General features: G+C 36.2%; 1 protein-coding gene across 1 annotated transcript in view; it reads right to left on the bottom strand.

Moving 5' to 3' along the window:
* The window catches only part of BTAF1 (B-TFIID TATA-box binding protein associated factor 1), a gene marked incomplete at both ends in the record, with an annotated part of 94,571 nt that overhangs the window by 11,746 nt on the left and 65,227 nt on the right, over positions 1–17,598 (bottom strand). The window contains 11 exons of the mRNA XM_079706036.1: positions 499–628; positions 760–837; positions 2,784–2,951; positions 3,040–3,161; positions 3,384–3,536; positions 9,675–9,823; positions 10,970–11,171; positions 12,559–12,668; positions 13,088–13,241; positions 14,729–14,919; positions 15,876–16,302. Of these exons, the coding sequence (XP_079562162.1) occupies positions 499–628; positions 760–837; positions 2,784–2,951; positions 3,040–3,161; positions 3,384–3,536; positions 9,675–9,823; positions 10,970–11,171; positions 12,559–12,668; positions 13,088–13,241; positions 14,729–14,919; positions 15,876–16,302 (1,884 nt within the window). The remainder of the gene's footprint in view (positions 1–498; positions 629–759; positions 838–2,783; positions 2,952–3,039; positions 3,162–3,383; positions 3,537–9,674; positions 9,824–10,969; positions 11,172–12,558; positions 12,669–13,087; positions 13,242–14,728; positions 14,920–15,875; positions 16,303–17,598) is intronic.

Below are 17,598 nucleotides of genomic sequence, written 5' to 3'. Positions count from 1 at the left end.
CAATTCCTCTGGAAGATAAGAGAATCTCTCAAAAATATCTAAAGGCATCTACATACTCAGCCATCTCCTTCCTTTTCCAAGATAAATGGTTACAATCTCTTTCCTTCAGTTGCTTCCTAACCTCAGGTATTCATACCTCTCCTATATGATGAGTAACCTCTGAATCATCTCTAGCTTTTCAATGTTAAATCAAATTGTATTATACTGCAGAAGGAAAATGGCCATTGTGGAAGAAAATGTGACTAATGTCTCCCATACTTTGGACATAAGACTTATGTTTACATAGCCTAAAATTACATTTTAAATATGAGATTTAAAACCTAGTTTGCTCAGATACTGCTACATACCAAATGAACCATTATAAAAGCAAGATAATTATTGGAAATTATCATTCCTATAAACTAAAAAGACCTCTTTAATTCACTGTCAAATGCCAAGCCTTCTCTCCACATGGCAAATATTAAAAAAAAAACCCAAAAAAAAACGGTAAATAATTACCTGGATTGGTGTTCCAGAAAGAATAATCCTATAATTAGCAGTCAGTTGTTTTACTGCTTTTGACAATTTTGTTTTTCCATTTTTGATGACATGGCCTTCATCAAGAATACAGTAGTTAAATTTAATATTTCTGAAGAAAAACAAAAAATGTTAGCATCTTTTACTATATGTCAGGAACAATATGAAGTCTTTGAGGCAGGAAAATACTAAGTCTCTCTGAATTTGATACTAAGTCTTTCTTTAAAAAAGTTTAATTCTTACCTAAAGAAATCTATGTCGTTTCTCACAACATCATATGAAGCCACTATCAGATTGTGCCTTTTCACCTGATGCTGTAACCTGTATTTAAAAATACGTAAGATTACAAAATGGGGAATCTGCCAAGTTTGTAATAATGCTTTCAAAGGGAAAACCACAGATGCCATTGTATAAAGTGCTTTCAATCTACCTACTAAGCCCAATATTCCCTTCTGCTTACTCTACATCCATGACCTTGATACCTGAAGGCCATTCTTCTTATGACTTGGCCTTGTTGCCCTAACTCAGTCTGATTAGAAAAGAGACAGGTACCTGACTTAAAATGTGGAGGTCATTTTAACTTTATTTGCCAACACCTCTTCCTTGGAGGCACTCACTATTCCTTCACCATTCCATGTTGTGCTGGGGGGTAGACATCAATCACACGTCCCCATAATCATCAAAGAGATGAAGCATTTTAATCAGGTCAAGCCATTCACAATATTTTATCCCCTGACCACAAAGACTGGTTTGGGGGCATGACCCAGTCAAGGCCAGTCAGTCATCTCAAGTACTGATATATTCATGATGGGAGAGAGAAGATTTCTGTTTATTATAGTTGCCAAGCTAGGAGAATGTAGGCCTAAGACTGCCCATGGTCATCTTACCTACCAACAGTAGACTGAAGTCCAGTAGAGATCAACAGAACAAGTTATACATGGGGAAGAATAGTAAATTAGATGTACCTGAAGCAAGAATTCACCCCCTGAGATTCTCAATTTAATTAATGAATTTGCTATTTGCTTAAGCTAGTCTGAGCTGAGCTTCTACCACTTATAAATGGATGAATTCTTTTACAATAAATTCTTTAAGAGTACAAGCTGTTGAGCTGCCTGTGTTCCAATCTTCATTTAACTAGCTGAGTGACCTTCTTCCCAGACCCCATGTCTTAGACTCCTTATCTGCAAACTGGGAACAATAATAGTACCCATACCTCATAAGGTAATTATGAGAATACACAATTTTACATAAATGTAAATAAAACTGCTTAGAATAATGCCTAGCCAGTAAGTGCTCAATATATGTTAGCTATTATTAACAGGAGGGCAGCAAATATATGGACTAATCAGCAATCTATGACTATCCAAGCTTTAAAAGATGAACTGAAATCAGGGCTTCCCTCGTGGCATGGTGGTTAAGAATCCGCTTGCCAATGCAGGAGACACGGGTTCAAGCCCTGGTCCAGGAAGATCCCACATGCCATGGAGCAACTAAGCCTGTGTGCCACAACTACTGAGTCTGCGCTCTAGAGCCCATGAGCCACAACTACTGAGCCCGTATGCCACAACTACTGAAGCCCGTGCACCTACAGCCCATGCTCTGCAACAAGAGAAGCCACAGCAATGAGAAGCCCGTGCACCACTACGAACAGTAGCCCCTGCTTGCCGCACCTAGAGAAAAGCCCATGTGCAGCAACAAAGACCCAGTGCAGCCAAAAATAAATAAATAAATTTATTTAAAAAAAAGATGAACTGAAATCAATGATATGCCACTCTTCAACATTTGTATTTAGGAACAGAGATGTACTAGTTGATAGAAAGAAGGTAAAACTAATAGAACTCTAGTGTTTCTATGGTATCAGGGCAGCTAGAGCAAGCCACTGTGGACCAAAAGCATTTTTGAGGAGAGAGAAGAAGAAAGAGGGAGCACTTAGGGAAAGTGAGTAGAAAACAAGGATACAACAGAAGCACCTAGAAGATACTATGATCAGAAGACTTCCAAGAAAGGCATAGAGAATGGTTTTGGTTCCTGACAGTTTCCTAGCTCCAAAACTTAGAAAGCCCAACTGACTGTTAACAATGGCTAAAGTCCTTGAATTTTGATGAGTCTCACTGATTATATCTTTAAATTCACTCACCTTTCTTAAATAAGTAAGTTCCTATGTCTGACAACCAAAAAAGCTAACTAGAATTCATTTTTAATCGATTTTATTCTTCCAAACTACTTAAAGCAAAAGATAAAACATTTTTTGGTTGTACAGTTCTTACCTTATTCTTTCGGTGGGAGGTCCAGTATAATGCAATGGATTGAGATATTCTCTGGAGCAAAATTTACCTACTTCATCCACCCAATGACCTGTTAATGTTGGCGGACAAACCACCAAGGAAGGAAGTGGCATACATTCTGCCAATTTTGATCTTGCATATTCCTGGGCCCTTTGACAGCAAAACACAATGAATTAACCAGCTTGTTTAAACTGCTCAGCATCTGAAAGCCTTCTTTTAAAATAACATTTAAAATTACCTGTGACAATGATCTCCTGCTAGAATGCAGATGGACTGTAAAGTTTTTCCTAAACCCATGTCATCACACAGAATTCCATGAAGCTTATACTTATTAAGAAATGCTAACCAGTTCACACCATCCTGAAAGGTTGGGAGAAAAAGGATAAATGTGAACAGATCATAACAAATTTTTTCTTGTAAAGAACATGTTTACACACACCAAAAAATCTGTAGTTTTACAGGCAATAAGAAATAAATGGGTATAAGACACTAAACAGAAGAACTGAATTACTAAATCAATTTTTAAACTCTTCAAGGCACATTTACAAGGAATAGTCACTATTTATAAGTATAAAACTTTACCTGCTGATATTTTCTGAGTTCAGCATTGATTGGTACTGGAATCTTGTAATTTTCTAATTTTTTCCCATCTAACAATTGCTCCAAAAAGTGTCGTTCCTTGGCTTTCAACTGGATTAATTCTTCTGACATATTTGGAGGGTCTGGAATGCCTGCCTAAAATTGTTTTTTAAAGTGTATTAAAACTATTTGCTACTATTTATTAATTTTTCCATCCTCAGATTATGAAATTATTTCACATCTTATCAAAATGCAAATGCAGAGATAACACAATATTGTAAACCAACTATACTTCAATTTTTAAAAATACCAACAATAAAACATATATATGTATATATATAAAAATGCAGAGAAAAAAGCAATTCAAAAATAGTATGATTTTAGGGCCTCCCTGGTGGCGCAGTGGTTGAGAGTCCGCCTGCCGATGCAGGGGATACGGGTTCGTGCCCCGGTCTGGGAGGATCCCATATGCCGCGGAGCGGCTGGGCCCGTGAGCCATGGCTGCTGAGCCTGCGCATCCGGAGCCTGTGCTCCGCAACGGGAGAGGCCACAACGGTGAGAGGCCCGCATACCACAAAAAAAAAAAAAAAAATAGTATGATTTTAAAGACTGGAAGACAAATATTTAAGAATTTGACAGGTATTCAAAGTGCTATAATGAGACTACTAAATAAACACATTTGAGATATTTTAAAGAACACAGCTACAATTTATTTTTTCCAGTACCACGCATTACTTGATAAAGAGGCAAATAAAATTGTATAGCTTATTTTAAGTGAAATCCTGTTACTGGAGCTTCTCAATTTTAGTGTTATGATACCCCAGGGTATTGGTTCTCAAAATGTGGTCTGCAGACCCCTCAGGATTTCTAAGACCTTTTCAAAGGGTTATTGACATCAACTATTTCATAACAAAAGAAAGACATTACTTTTTTCACTGTGTTGACATTTGCTCTGATGCACAAAAATAATGGGCAAAACTGCTCGTGCCTCAGAAAGAATCAAGGCAATGTTACCAAGTGTGCTGGTAGTCACTGTAGTATTCCTCACAGCCATCCACCAGCTTTTTTTTTTTTTAAGTTGGTTTCACTTAAGAATGTCCTTGAGCCAGTAAAAATAATTTTATTAAACCTCAACCTTCGAATGGCACATCTTTTTAACATTCCGTGCAACAAGATATGAAGTACACATAAAGCATTTCTGCTGCATATCATGCATATGGAAGTACAATATATTTAGGAAAAGCACTTGCAAGGTTTCTTAGAACTGTGAGTTGACCTAGCCATTTTTTACAGACATCATTTTATTTGAATGGACTGACAAACTACGGTTATTCTGACTTGGGTATTTGGCTGATATTTTCTCAAAAATAAATTTGTCACTTCAAGGAAAATAACTGACATAACTTGTTGCCAATGATAAAATTCAAGTTTACAAAAGAGACTTAGCACTGCAGGTACTTCCCAATATTTAAAAATAATTTTCTGTTGGTGATATTAATGAGTCTGATTTGTTGCTACTGTATGATGAAATATATCAACCTTTAAAAGATTTACATTTAAGATTTACATTTAAGATTTTACATTTTACATTTAAATAAAGATTTAACTCAGTGAACCAATGTTTTCCAAATGACCAATGCATGTTACAAAACATGTACCGGTAAAAGATCTATTCAAAAGTCTAATGGATTTATTCTTTAAACAAATTAATAAATCTTTTCACATTTCTCAGTTTTAATTTCTATAACAGAAAATATGATAAACAAAAGCTTTTTGGGGTCTTTAATTTTTTTTTTTTTTTTTTTTTTTCCTGTATGTGGGCCTCTCACTGTTGTGGCCTCTCCCGTTGCGGAGCAGAGGCTCTGGACGCGCAGGCTCAGCGGCCACGGCTCACGGGCCCAGCCGCTCCATGGCATGTGGGATCTTCCCAGACTGGGGCACGAACCCATATCCGCTGCATCGGCAGACAGACTCTCAACCACTGTGCCACCAGGGAAGCCCGGGTCTTTAATTTTTAAGAGTGTAAAGAGGTCCAGAGACCAGAAAGTTTGAGAACTACTGCCCTATGATTAAGAAATGTAAAGTGAAAGTTAAGAAACGTAAAATTCTCAGAAAAGAACTTCAATTAAATTCAATTAAAATATATGTTCCTTATAATACCAGAAATAGTATCAGGAGTGAGGTGTATACACTGAGTCTTAAAGTGATTGCATGTTATATTTTCAGAAGTTTGTTTTGTTTTGTTTTGTTTTGCTGTGCTGTAGGGATCGAGGGATCTTAGTTCCCCAACCAACCATCAAACCTGGAAGCGTGGAGTTCTAACCACTGGACCATCAGGGAATTCCCTCAAAAGGTTTTAGAATTAACAACTTTGTCAAGTAAGATAGAAACTAACATTTTAACACATCTAATACCATAATGACAACCATCAAAATGAAGCCTTTCTGCATGGTGCTTTATAAGGAAGTAACAAATCTTCAAACATTTATCCTCATGGACCTTTTAATAAATGACAACCAGATACAAGGCCATACAATAGGGACATTTCCTAACAACGATTAGGATTCATAAATATTGTTTAGTGCCAGGAACCCTTCCTTTGAGTATCTTCCTCACCTTAATTCCCATAAAAGCAGCAAGTTACTAATAGTGCAAGGAATTAAAGCTTCTATCAAAACCACTGGTTTATATTCCCTGAATCCTTGACTGAAAAGTACATGATTCTTCCTATGAAGATGGGACAGGGCAAATCAAGATAAAGTGGAACAGGAATCAACTTGCACGACATTCTTGTTTCTATTGCTGTATCTTCAAACTCACAGCATCTAATCTGCTATTAATCCTATCCAGTGTGTTTTTATTTGTAATTATATCTTTCAACTCAGGAAGTTCAATTTGGGTTGTTCTTATGTCTTCCATGTTGCTCCTCATTACACTCATGCTTTCCCTCTATCTTCTTGAACATATGGAACATATTTTAATGTCCTTGTATACTAATTCTATTATCTGGGTCATTTCAGGGTCTGCTTCTATTGACTGACTTTTCTCCTGGTTAACTTTTTTTTGGCGGGGGTGGGGGGCAGGATCTCAGTTCCCTGAGCAGGGATTGAAACCTGGCCATGGCAGTGAAAGCCTGGAATCCTAACCACTAGGCCACCAGGGAACTCCCTCTGGTTAATTTTCTGATGGGTGCTAAACATCCTAAGTTTTACCCTGCTGGGTGCTGAACTTTTGGGGGTTAAACAGTTTTTTCTTTTTGGGATATAGTTAAATTACCTGAAACCAATTTAATCCTTTTCAGGCTTGCTTTTAAGCTTTATTAAGGTGGGTTCAAATCAGTCTTCTGTCAAGGGTTAATTGGGCCCTGCTACTCAGGCGATATACTTCTAAGGACTGTACTCAGTGCCCTATATGGTAGGTCCTCTGACTCAGCTTGGGGGAAATACCTATTCTTGACCCTGTGTGAGCTCTGGGAGTTGTTCCACCTACTCCTTTCTGACTTTTCCCCCCAGTCTCAAACATACATTCTCATACATACGCCCAGATGAATGAATACTCAGCCTTTGTGTGGACCTCTGAAGCTTCTTCTCTGTGCAGCTACTTCCTCTCAGGCACTCTGCCTTGCAAATCCTACCCATCTTGTCCTCCCTGCGCTCTGACTCTGCTAGCCTCTGTTTAGGTTTCACTGCCCTGTCCTATGGTCTGGAAACTCACTCCAGGCAGTAAGCTAGGGCATTTCATTTGTTCCCTTGTTGTTCAATGTCTGAAATCCATTGTTTGATTCATTTTGTCTGGTTTTCTAAGTTAAGGTAGGAGGATAAATCTGTTTTATCATGGCTGGAAGCAAAATATGCATCACATCCTTGTAATTTTCACATCTATCAAAGGGAATCTTACCAATCTTTTCTCAATCTCTAAAATTCAAAATCTCTTTTCTTTGTCAATATGTTATCAAGTACTGTTATTCTCCCTTAAAAAAAAAGTAGTTTAGACTCTTTATCACCTCACAGTGGATCTGGGCTCTGTTTGGGGGCACTTACATTCGAATCCACAAACAGCTGTTAAACTGATTTTCCTAAAACACTGCTCTCATCATCTACTCCTTTGCTCAAAGAACACGATGGTTTCTCATCACTCACTGATTTCAATGCCAAAAAATACCAAGGGGACGAAGCATAATCAACTTAGTTTACAGATAAGATGATGCAAGGCCCCAAAGCTAAAGGATATGAATAAGACCTAGGAAGCAGAGGATGGAAACAATTCAGGAAATGTCACTTGGGTCTTTTGATACAGTAGTCTAGTATTTTTTTAGTCACGGTGGTTATTTTAACATATTTTATTGTGGAAAAAATATTCATGCAGAGAAATATATAAACAAATGTACAGATTAATAAATTATAAAACAAACACCTAACTACTGCCAGATTAAGAAAAGCATCCCTGCCATCATCCTGTAAGATCCCGTAAGCTCCTTCCCAGTGATAACCCACTCTCCTTTCCTCAAGAGGTAATCATTTTACTGACTTTCATGGCAATTTCATTTTTACCTTTCTTTATACCTTTATCACCTAAGTATGCATCCCATGTACTTTTGCCTATTTTTGAACGTCATAAAAATAGAATCTTATGTTAAGGACTCACTATTTGTTGTATGTATCTGTACTTTGTTCATTCTTATTGCAGTATAATAATCCACATTTAACATATCTACTCTACAGATAATGAATATCTGAGTGGTTTTAGACTACTATAAATAATGGTATAAATAATATTCTTGAAGGTGTGTCTTGGATGTATTATGAATTTCTCCAGGATATATACCTAGCATAGATTTGATGGGTCATTGGGATGGGAATCTTCAACTTTACCAGATAGCCAAATTTTTTTTTTTCAGAGAGGCTATCATTCAACTTATGCTCATACTTTGCTGGTAGAAATATAAAATGGCAGAGTTACTCTGGGAAAATAGTTTGGCAGTTTCTTAAAAAGTTAAACATGATATGACCCAGTAATTCCATTCCTAAATATCTGCTCAAAAGAAATAAAAGCTGGGACTTCCCTGCCGGTCCAGTGGTTAAGAATCCATGTTCTGGGGCTTCCCTGGTGACACAGTGGTTAAGAATACACCTGTCAATGCAGGGAACACAGGTTCGAGCCCTGGACCAGGGAGATCCCACATGCTGCAGAGCAACTAAGCCTGTGTGCCACAATTAGTGAAGCCTGTGTGCCTACAGCCTGTCCTCTGCAACAAGAGAAGCCACTGCAATGAGAAGCCCGTGCACCGCAATGAAGAGTAGCCCCTCGCTCGCTGCAACTAAAGAAAGCCTGCGCGCAGCAACAAAGACCCAATGCAGCCAAAAATAAATAAATAAAAATAAAGAAAATAAATAAAAGCACACATCCACACAAAGACTTTATAAGCTCATGAAGTGCACGTTTATAGCAGCATTACTCATAATAGCCAAAAGCTGGTAATAAGCCAAATGTCCATCAACTGGTGAATGGATAAACAAAATGTGGTGTCTCCATAAAATAGAGTATTACTTGGCCAGTAATACTCTAAACACACCCAAAAGGATAATACATCCAAAAGGAGCTACTGACATACTACAACACGGATGAACTGCATATATACTTACTTCTTGAATTACAAAAATCCCATAAAAATATAGTAAGTGGCTAAGTGGAAGGGTCCTGGCTTTTCCCTTGCTTCAAGCCACTTCTATTTCCCACACTGGCCACATATATTATTTCTGTAGCATGAATATACTCCAAAATTCTCCAACTTCAGCCTTCTAGTCTGCTTTCTCCATAATCCAACAGAGACATCATTTGCTTTTTACACTTTCAATTACCATCTTTCAAATTTACCTTTCACGTAAACTTCAGAACAGAATCTTTACATAGATGTTACCAGGGATACTTAGGAACAATTCTATTTCTAGAATAGCATCAATGAATTATCAGTCTTTTAGGAACCATAGTTTTTGTTTGTTTTTTAAATTTTTGGCTGTGTCGTGCGGCATGTGGGATCCTAGTTCCCTGATTGAACCCATGCCCCCTGCAGTGGGGTCTTAACCACTAGACCGCCAGGGAAGTCCCAGAACCATAGTTTTATTTAAAACACTGTGTTAAAAAAAAAATTACCCATTAAAGCATAAAATTCTTAACACTTGTAACATAAACATATTCAGATCTTTTTTTAAACCTGACATGTTCTTTAAAAAGGGTTACAATTACTATGAAGTTACTGAAAACATTAAGTCCATAAACCAAGTATCTTCAACTTACCTCAAGTGGCATGAGTCTAATTAGTGTTGCAAAGCACTGTGTAGCCATGAATCTTACACTGTCCGTCTGATCACTCATTCTTCCCAACACAGGCACGACTAAAAGGACAATATATGGAACAATACCAACATCCAGTTGTTCCATTACACCTGAGTAAGTTATTAAGGAAATTTCCAACTGGTTCCAAGGTAGATGTTTTCACAAACTAAGACCATGACTTCTAAAACAGTTCCTCATTTTCTCACCTGTATTATGAAGAACTGACTGTCCCTCAAGGTCTATGATTCAACTATAACAGCATTTGTACAATGTTACTCCTTTGTAAACATTATGTAACTTTCTCATAATTAAGAAGATAAAATGATGTTTTTCATCTGAGGAAGGCTGGAGGTAACTTTATTAATAAGACTTTTTTCCATAGAGAAATTCCTCCAAGTTTCTAGAATTCCCATACCAAAATTGAGTTGCATTGCAAGCAAGGGAACACAACTCAGCATCAAAGATTAATTCCAAATTTCCCACCAATAATATCTTAACAATCTTAAACTGGACCTAGCAGGCTCAGTGAGTTCAGTCCTCCTGTAATCTTCAGCATTTCGGAGCCAGAGTTTCTAACTGATTTGATCTCTACCCGTCTTTTTTGCTCTTATACCGAAATATCTTTTGGGTTATTTTGAGAAAAAAATGTCAGTGGATGCCATACCCTTGGTAAAAACTTGCCTGTATATTTCTAGTTATTTAGTATACTTAGTCATTTTCTACCCAAGTAATGAACAAAGCAAACATAATATGTTTATAAGAACTACCTATATAATATCTGGTTAATATTAAAAAAATTGATTATAAACCAAATAAACAGATAAGTTACTAGATAAATAGTTCATGAGGTACATAAAATTTTTGCCTGTAAAAAGATCTCTTAAAATAGTAATTCTCCAGACTTTGTGTGAATATTTTCATAATCAAATGTAAATATATTTATAATGTATTATAATGTAATAAAAATGCACTTCAAAATAAAATCTAAAAAAGTAGGTTTCTTTTTGGAACAAGGCAGGTTATGTGCGTATTTGTTTTTGTTCTGTTTTGTTTCGTTTTTGCTGCACTGTGCAGCTTGCGGGATCTTAGTTCCCTGACCAGGGATCAAACCCATGCCCTCAGCAGTGAAAGCATGGAGTCCTAACCACTGGACCGCCAGGGAATTCCCTGTGCATATTTGAATAAATTTTATTTTAGTCATCCTTAAATAAAATGAATATAATTTCTGAATAGTTTGTCAAAATAAAAAAGGATACAGGCAAGTGCTTCAATTGCACCCTCTTGTTTGATATTGTCATCAATTGCTCCCAGCCATGGAAGAATCTTCTCCAAAAAAATATTCATTGTTTCCATGGTACCTATTTTGCTCATGACGCCTACACAACGAGCAGCCATGTGCCTCACTGCAGTGCTGGGGTACTGAAGGCACATATAAAGATGAGGCAAATGCTGTACCAACTAAAAACAAAATGTTTAAGATAATCAGAATACTCATTAGGGAATCTACTGTTTAAAATATAACTATAACGGCCCACACTGAGGTTCTCAATATTCTAAGTAACTCTAAATCCGAGAATATCTCCAATTACCTCAAAACATTACTGTCAAAACATCCTCAAATTTAAATCTAAATTGTTATTATAATGCTTTTAAAAAGAATAGAAAGGTGCAGAACTTCTCCCCTGTTCAATGTCCTCTTAGGCATCAGGGAACACTCAATTCTTTCCAAAATTAGTAGAGAACGCATCAAAGGCACTTGCAAAAATCTCCTACTGAGGTTGGGAAAATGACACCACACGTCATCAGCCCCCTCCCAATATGGCTTAGTTTTAGGTACATACTTTTTTATTCACTGGGTTGAGTGATCCCGATTTTGTTCTGGGCACTATACTTTGGTTAAGTATTTTCCACTTTAACTTCCTGGCTTACCAAAGGCAATATGATCACAAGAGCACAACATATCCCATTATTAAATGTCTGCTGGACGGAAGCCAGGATTAATGCTCATGAGATCCAGGTACTTGCTGAAAACAGACTAGCCTTACAGCTCAGCTGAATGCATGCTGTTGATCACGGAGGGTGAGCAAATACAGGATTCTGCCCTTCTTTACTAATGATAAATCCGCAAAATTTAACAAGTAAAAGAATATGCTTTATTACTATATAAACAGAAAAATTTCACTCTTCTCTACTCTCTCCTAGATTCTCCCTCTTATATTAGATGTGAATAGAGAATTGGAGATAGCACCCTTCACAATGTTATAAACTGCAGAGAGTTTCCTATTGCAGTTATATGGAAAGAGTAATACTTTCTTCAATGGAAAAACCAGACAATTAATTCTCTAGTCTATGTTCCTCCTCCCTCTGTTCCAATTTTTTGGTAAGAGATATTTTAACAGTTAAAAAATAAACCCAGGTTCTATCTTTGCCATTGACTAGTTTCATCTCTGAGAGGTAACTTCCTTCTACCATTACATTTATCTTGGAAAGAGGTTTTATTAGCTGTACTCTTCCTTTCCTAGACTATATTATTAAGATGGTATAGATGAATAGGGATGCGGCTTTCTTTCCTGTTTACACCTGGCTTCTGTGTCATCAGAGCCCTGTCCCTACTGCCCTGTATTCTAAGCTCCCAGAGTGGGTTTTCTATCATTCATGCACCCAGCTCTGCCTCAAAGCCCATAAGAGTTGAGTTGCCAGGAAAGAAGGAATCTAGTTATAGCATATAAAAGAAAATGCAATTATAAGGGATGACATCAAAGTTGCACTTTTCATTCAAGCCTTAAGTCTAATAAGACTACTTGTTTTACTAGAAAAAAAAACTACACTTGCATTAGTTAGTTACCAAGGGATGAAGCTCAGAATCCATTGACACTGCTGCTGTTTCAAAAACTTGCAGAGAATTCACCAGTTCTTGGGCAGGGCCATCTCCCTTTTCCAGGAGGGACTTTCCATCTATTAAAACATATTGATTTAAGTGCATATTACCTTGCAAATAATTCTTTAAAATCTAGAGCCCACAAAAAGTTTTAGCACTCCCCCAGGTACTGTGGGAGAGTCTATTTTGCTTTATAATGTAAAATGAAATAACATGCCCTTAATTTAACTGCTGAGGTACTACACCTAAAGCAACTAAAGATGTTTAACATAATGATCCATTTCAAATATCTGTTTCTAAATATGTAATAGAAAAAGTAAAAAGCAAAAAGTATGCAAAATGACATGAAAATAAATGTTTTTACCAACCTTGCATTTAAAAACTTACCAGCTGGCCTGGGATAAACAGGTATAGGCATTGTTATTTTATAAGGACATACGTAACGGATATATACTGAAATCTGTTTAAAATGCAACTCGGAAAAATATGTACACACCAAAATTATTTATGTCGATTGTATTCCTCAATGGACCAACCATAGCATCCCAGAGATGTGGCAACTTCACTGCCATTTCACCACCAAAATGCTTCACTATAGTTGTTAAGGCAAATTCAGCTCCTCTCCGTTGTACCAGGTAAGGCTTCTGGGCCTAAAGTTAAATGTTAGTTGAAAACGAAATTTGAGAAAAAAGTATAACGCATTTGAAATGTTATTAAGATAATTTAAAAGTCACTACCTAAGAATTCACAGTGTTACCATTAACTAATTAAGCAATTACGGGACATATTTACCAAAACTATAAACATTTCTCAATAATTAAACTTACATGGGCATAAAATCCCAAACTAGATTTTCACATCCAAAGTAAAATACTTTCGGGGGTTGGAGATAAGGAATAGACGAATATGTGCTGTTTCTAGAGACAGTTCTAAGTAACATGTTTTTTTCTTCTTCTCTCCACCCCAAAGAAACAGGTAGAGAGAGGAAAAGGAGATAAAATGATGGGCCCTTATTTATATTTGCTTAAGGGATAGAATATGAGCATCTATTTAATTTAACCACAAGATTAATAACCTCTTACTTAGCAGTAATTTTATAATAATTAAATACAAAAGAAACTGTCCCCCCAGAAAGATACATATATATTTATAAGTGAAGGAACTATGTAAACCATGGAAGTATAAATATTAAAACCACAGTAAATTTTTGATTAAAATTATGGTAAGAATATAGTTAGTGAAAAAACCTTCATTCACAGAATATTTTAAAAGAAATATAGACAATAAGCTAAGATTTTGGCTTAAAAAAAGAAACTTTAAATAGGCCTATACTTTATAGAAATATATTAAACACATGTCTTTTAGCATTGATAGTTTATTGCTGAACTCAGGTTAAGTTCCTATGTCTTGCAACCAAAAGAGCTACCTAGAGCATTCATTCCATTGTTAATAATGTGACTGTAAGATTTTCCAAAACCGAACACTTTTTAAAATCATCTTTAAAGAAGACTGTACTGTAGAATAAGTAGACCAATGAAACAGAACAGAGAGCCCAAAGAGATCCTTATATATACAAAGCATGACATAAAACAGAGGTGCCATTATAAACCAGGGAGGAAAAGATTCAACGGTGGGATAAGGCTGTTCATGTGGGCAAATAAATTTAGATCCCTACCTCACATCACATAGTTAATAAATTCCAAGTTGACTAAAAGTCAGATAGGTAAAACTCTGACATGTATAAACTTATCCTCTGAATATCAACAGCAATTCCTGACATTGATAGGACTGAGAAAAGTTAGCTTTCACTATTACTTAACATCTCTGTAGTCACTGTTATAGGAGTGAATTAGTTTATATTCATGAATGACTTATGTACCCACTACTGAGAAGGTTTCTTGCCTAGGAAGATAATCATCAAGTTAAGCTGGTAAAAATAATAAGAGGCATGAGAAATTTGAAGAAGTTTTCAGTTTTTCTGGACGCTGTTGCTGCAGTACTCCAAAAAGTTATTAGCCCCAGTTCTTTCACTTAAAAATATTAAAATACAATTCTAGAAGCTGATATGACAATTTAGCTCTCAATCTGTAAGATATTTGTTTTAAAATCAGAGTATTCAAAGAAAAAAACTATTTACCTCATCAAGTTCAACAAGGATATTTCCACTACCTGCTGCAGGAAGATCTGCTATTTGAGCTTTTACTGCTTTGGGGGTAGGACCTCGCCTACTTGTGATAGCAAAAGCAGCTTTTTGATGCCTATAGAGTGTAATTATACCCCTGTGCTTGGTAACAGTATGATGCATTCCATCTTTTTCAGAGTTGGATCCTATTAAGGAAAAAAGTTAAATAACTTTTAAAGCATAATATAGGCGACCAAATGTTTCCTGCTCCAAAAGAGATACAACACATTTTAAAATTGTCTTTTAAGTCTCAATTTTTATAGGCCAATGATATTTTCTTTAGACAATGAAATGGTAACAAATCAATAATTTATAACATTGAATGTTTTAATATTTGCATAGGACCATACTTAATACAACCAAATTTGTAGCATCATATTAACAAGAAATATCACATGCAAGAATGAATGTACCTTCAGTTAAAAGTACATTAATTCTTTAAAAATGCATGTTTCCGGGCATAAAAAGAAACATTAAAAAACAATGCAAGTAAGTTTTCTTTAAAAAAAAAAAAAGTCCATAGTTACCATGAATTCAGAAACACCAACCACTGCAAAATATTGCTGCCTCACATAGCTCTCAGGGACAGGGATAGGGGGAATTTAGGACTAAGGTATGTGAAGAAACATTGGTCCTTGATATTAGCCTACAAAGAGCAGTTACTTTCCATATAAATTTTCTGGATGAAAATAGAAAAGCTGTTTAAGCTTTTGCTAAAGGTAACAGAGCCCACTTATCTCATAAGACATGTACTAAATTAGAGAAACCAGAATTTTACAGGAAGAACTTTTATTCACCACTGGATATAATTAAGTTTTCTAGCTCTGTTAACAGTAAACCCTATAATTATGGTCTTGAAAGAGAAGTTAAGGGTTAACACCTGTCTCATAGAATTCAGTCATTATATATATCAGGTCTTTTATGAATAACTTATTTAAGTTAAGAGGTTGTGATTTTATTAGCAATATGTGCAAATTCTCTCAAAATAGGAAAAAGCTCCAACATAAACTGGATTTGTGCTTAAATTATACCTGTAAGTGACTATAAACAAATTTAAATGGTTAATTCTTTCTCTACCCCAAATAAAGCTTTAGATATATACCTTTAGAATTTTCCTGGCCACTCTGTGTTGGTACTGGACACGTGACAGGAGGAGTTAGATATGGGTCCACACAAAGTGAGCTACAGAGATTTTTAATAATTTTTGAATTGGGACAGGGCGCCCTTGTTGTGCACTGCTGAAGTAGTTTGGCTATGCACTGAGCCGCATAGTTCTGCACTAGAGTATTCTCTTCTTTTTTAATTGTCTCCATTAATGGTTTTATAATAGGATTTAATTTCTCCGGAAGTTGCTGCAAGCTTACAACTGCACATGCAGCGAAAGTGTGCACTCTCAACTGCAACACTTGCCACTCCTGGTTGGTCTCTGTAACTGTCATTTGGACCTGCTGTCGTTTACTATCTAACTGCTGTAACACTTGAGGATCTAAATCGAAAGATGATGTGACTTCATTAAAAACAGCAGTGACCTATTAAAAAAGAGAAATCAAAAATCATTAAGGACATCAACCCCAAACAGCCTGTAAACTCCTAAAGGGCAGACAACAAACTTTCTGTTTCAATTTTAAGTTCCATGACATCTAGTACTATTTTAGTATTCAGTCAACTAAATAAATGTCTCAAACCTTCCAAGTAAACTTTATTTTAATCTGAGTTAATTTAACATTAGTATTATATTGTTTAAGAAAGACAGTTCATTAAGAGACTTATTATATCTAATAAGTTTGAGTGAAAAATCACACACAATACCCATATAGTACTTTGGTGAAATGAGGACGCTGTAAGCAAATCTAAACCAACAGTTAAGAGAGGATGGTACAATAGTCATTAATTATTTAATTACCAAGAGCTGCTTAAAGCTGTAAGACTGTGGCATCAGACTACTTTCAAGCCCCATTAAAAGACTGTTCAATACATCTTCTTTTTTTTTTTTTTTTTTTGCGTTACGCGGGCCTCTCACTGTTGTGGCCTCTCCCCTTGCGGAGCACAGGCTCCGGACGCACAGGCTCAGCGGCCATGGCTCACAGGCCTAGCTGCTCCGCGGCATGTGGGATCCTCCCAGACCGGGGCACGAACCCGTGTCCCCTGCATCGGCAGGCGGACTCGCAACCACTGCGCCACCAGGGAAGCCCAATACATCTTCTTAAAATAACTTTATGAGATATAATTCACATACAATACACTCATTTAAAGTGTACAATTCAATGGTTTTTATTATATCCAGAGTTGTACAACCATCACCACAATTTTAGAACATTTTCATCACTCCCAAAATAAAATTCAATACCTATCAGCAATCATTCCTCATTTCCTCCCAGCCCCATGTAACCACTCATCTACTTTCTATCTTTATAGATTTGCCTATCCTGGACATTTCATATAAATGGACATATAATGTGTAATCTTTTGTGACTAGATTCTTTCATTTAGCATAATTCTTTCAAGGTTCACTGATGTTGGAGCATGTATAATTACTTCATTCCTTTTTTTGCCAAATAATATTACACTATATGGATATATCAGTTGCATTTTTCCATTCATTAGTTGATGAATGGATGGGTTGGTTCCACCTTTTAGCTATTATGAATAATGTTACTATGAACATTTATGTAAAAGTTTCTGTGCACACATTTTTTAAATTACCATTTAAAGACTGTGTGATGGATTACATAACAAAAATAGTCTTCTTGTTTGATAGGTAACTGCAATCATAAAGAGGCTCCATAAATAGATCCAATCTGATCAATGTTGGTCAGAAAAGCCTG

Source organism: Hyperoodon ampullatus (genome assembly GCF_949752795.1).
Source record: "Hyperoodon ampullatus genome assembly, chromosome: 1".
NCBI classification, from domain to species: Eukaryota; Metazoa; Chordata; class Mammalia; order Artiodactyla; family Ziphiidae; genus Hyperoodon; species Hyperoodon ampullatus.
This window is presented reverse-complemented; position numbering and strand designations above follow the sequence as displayed.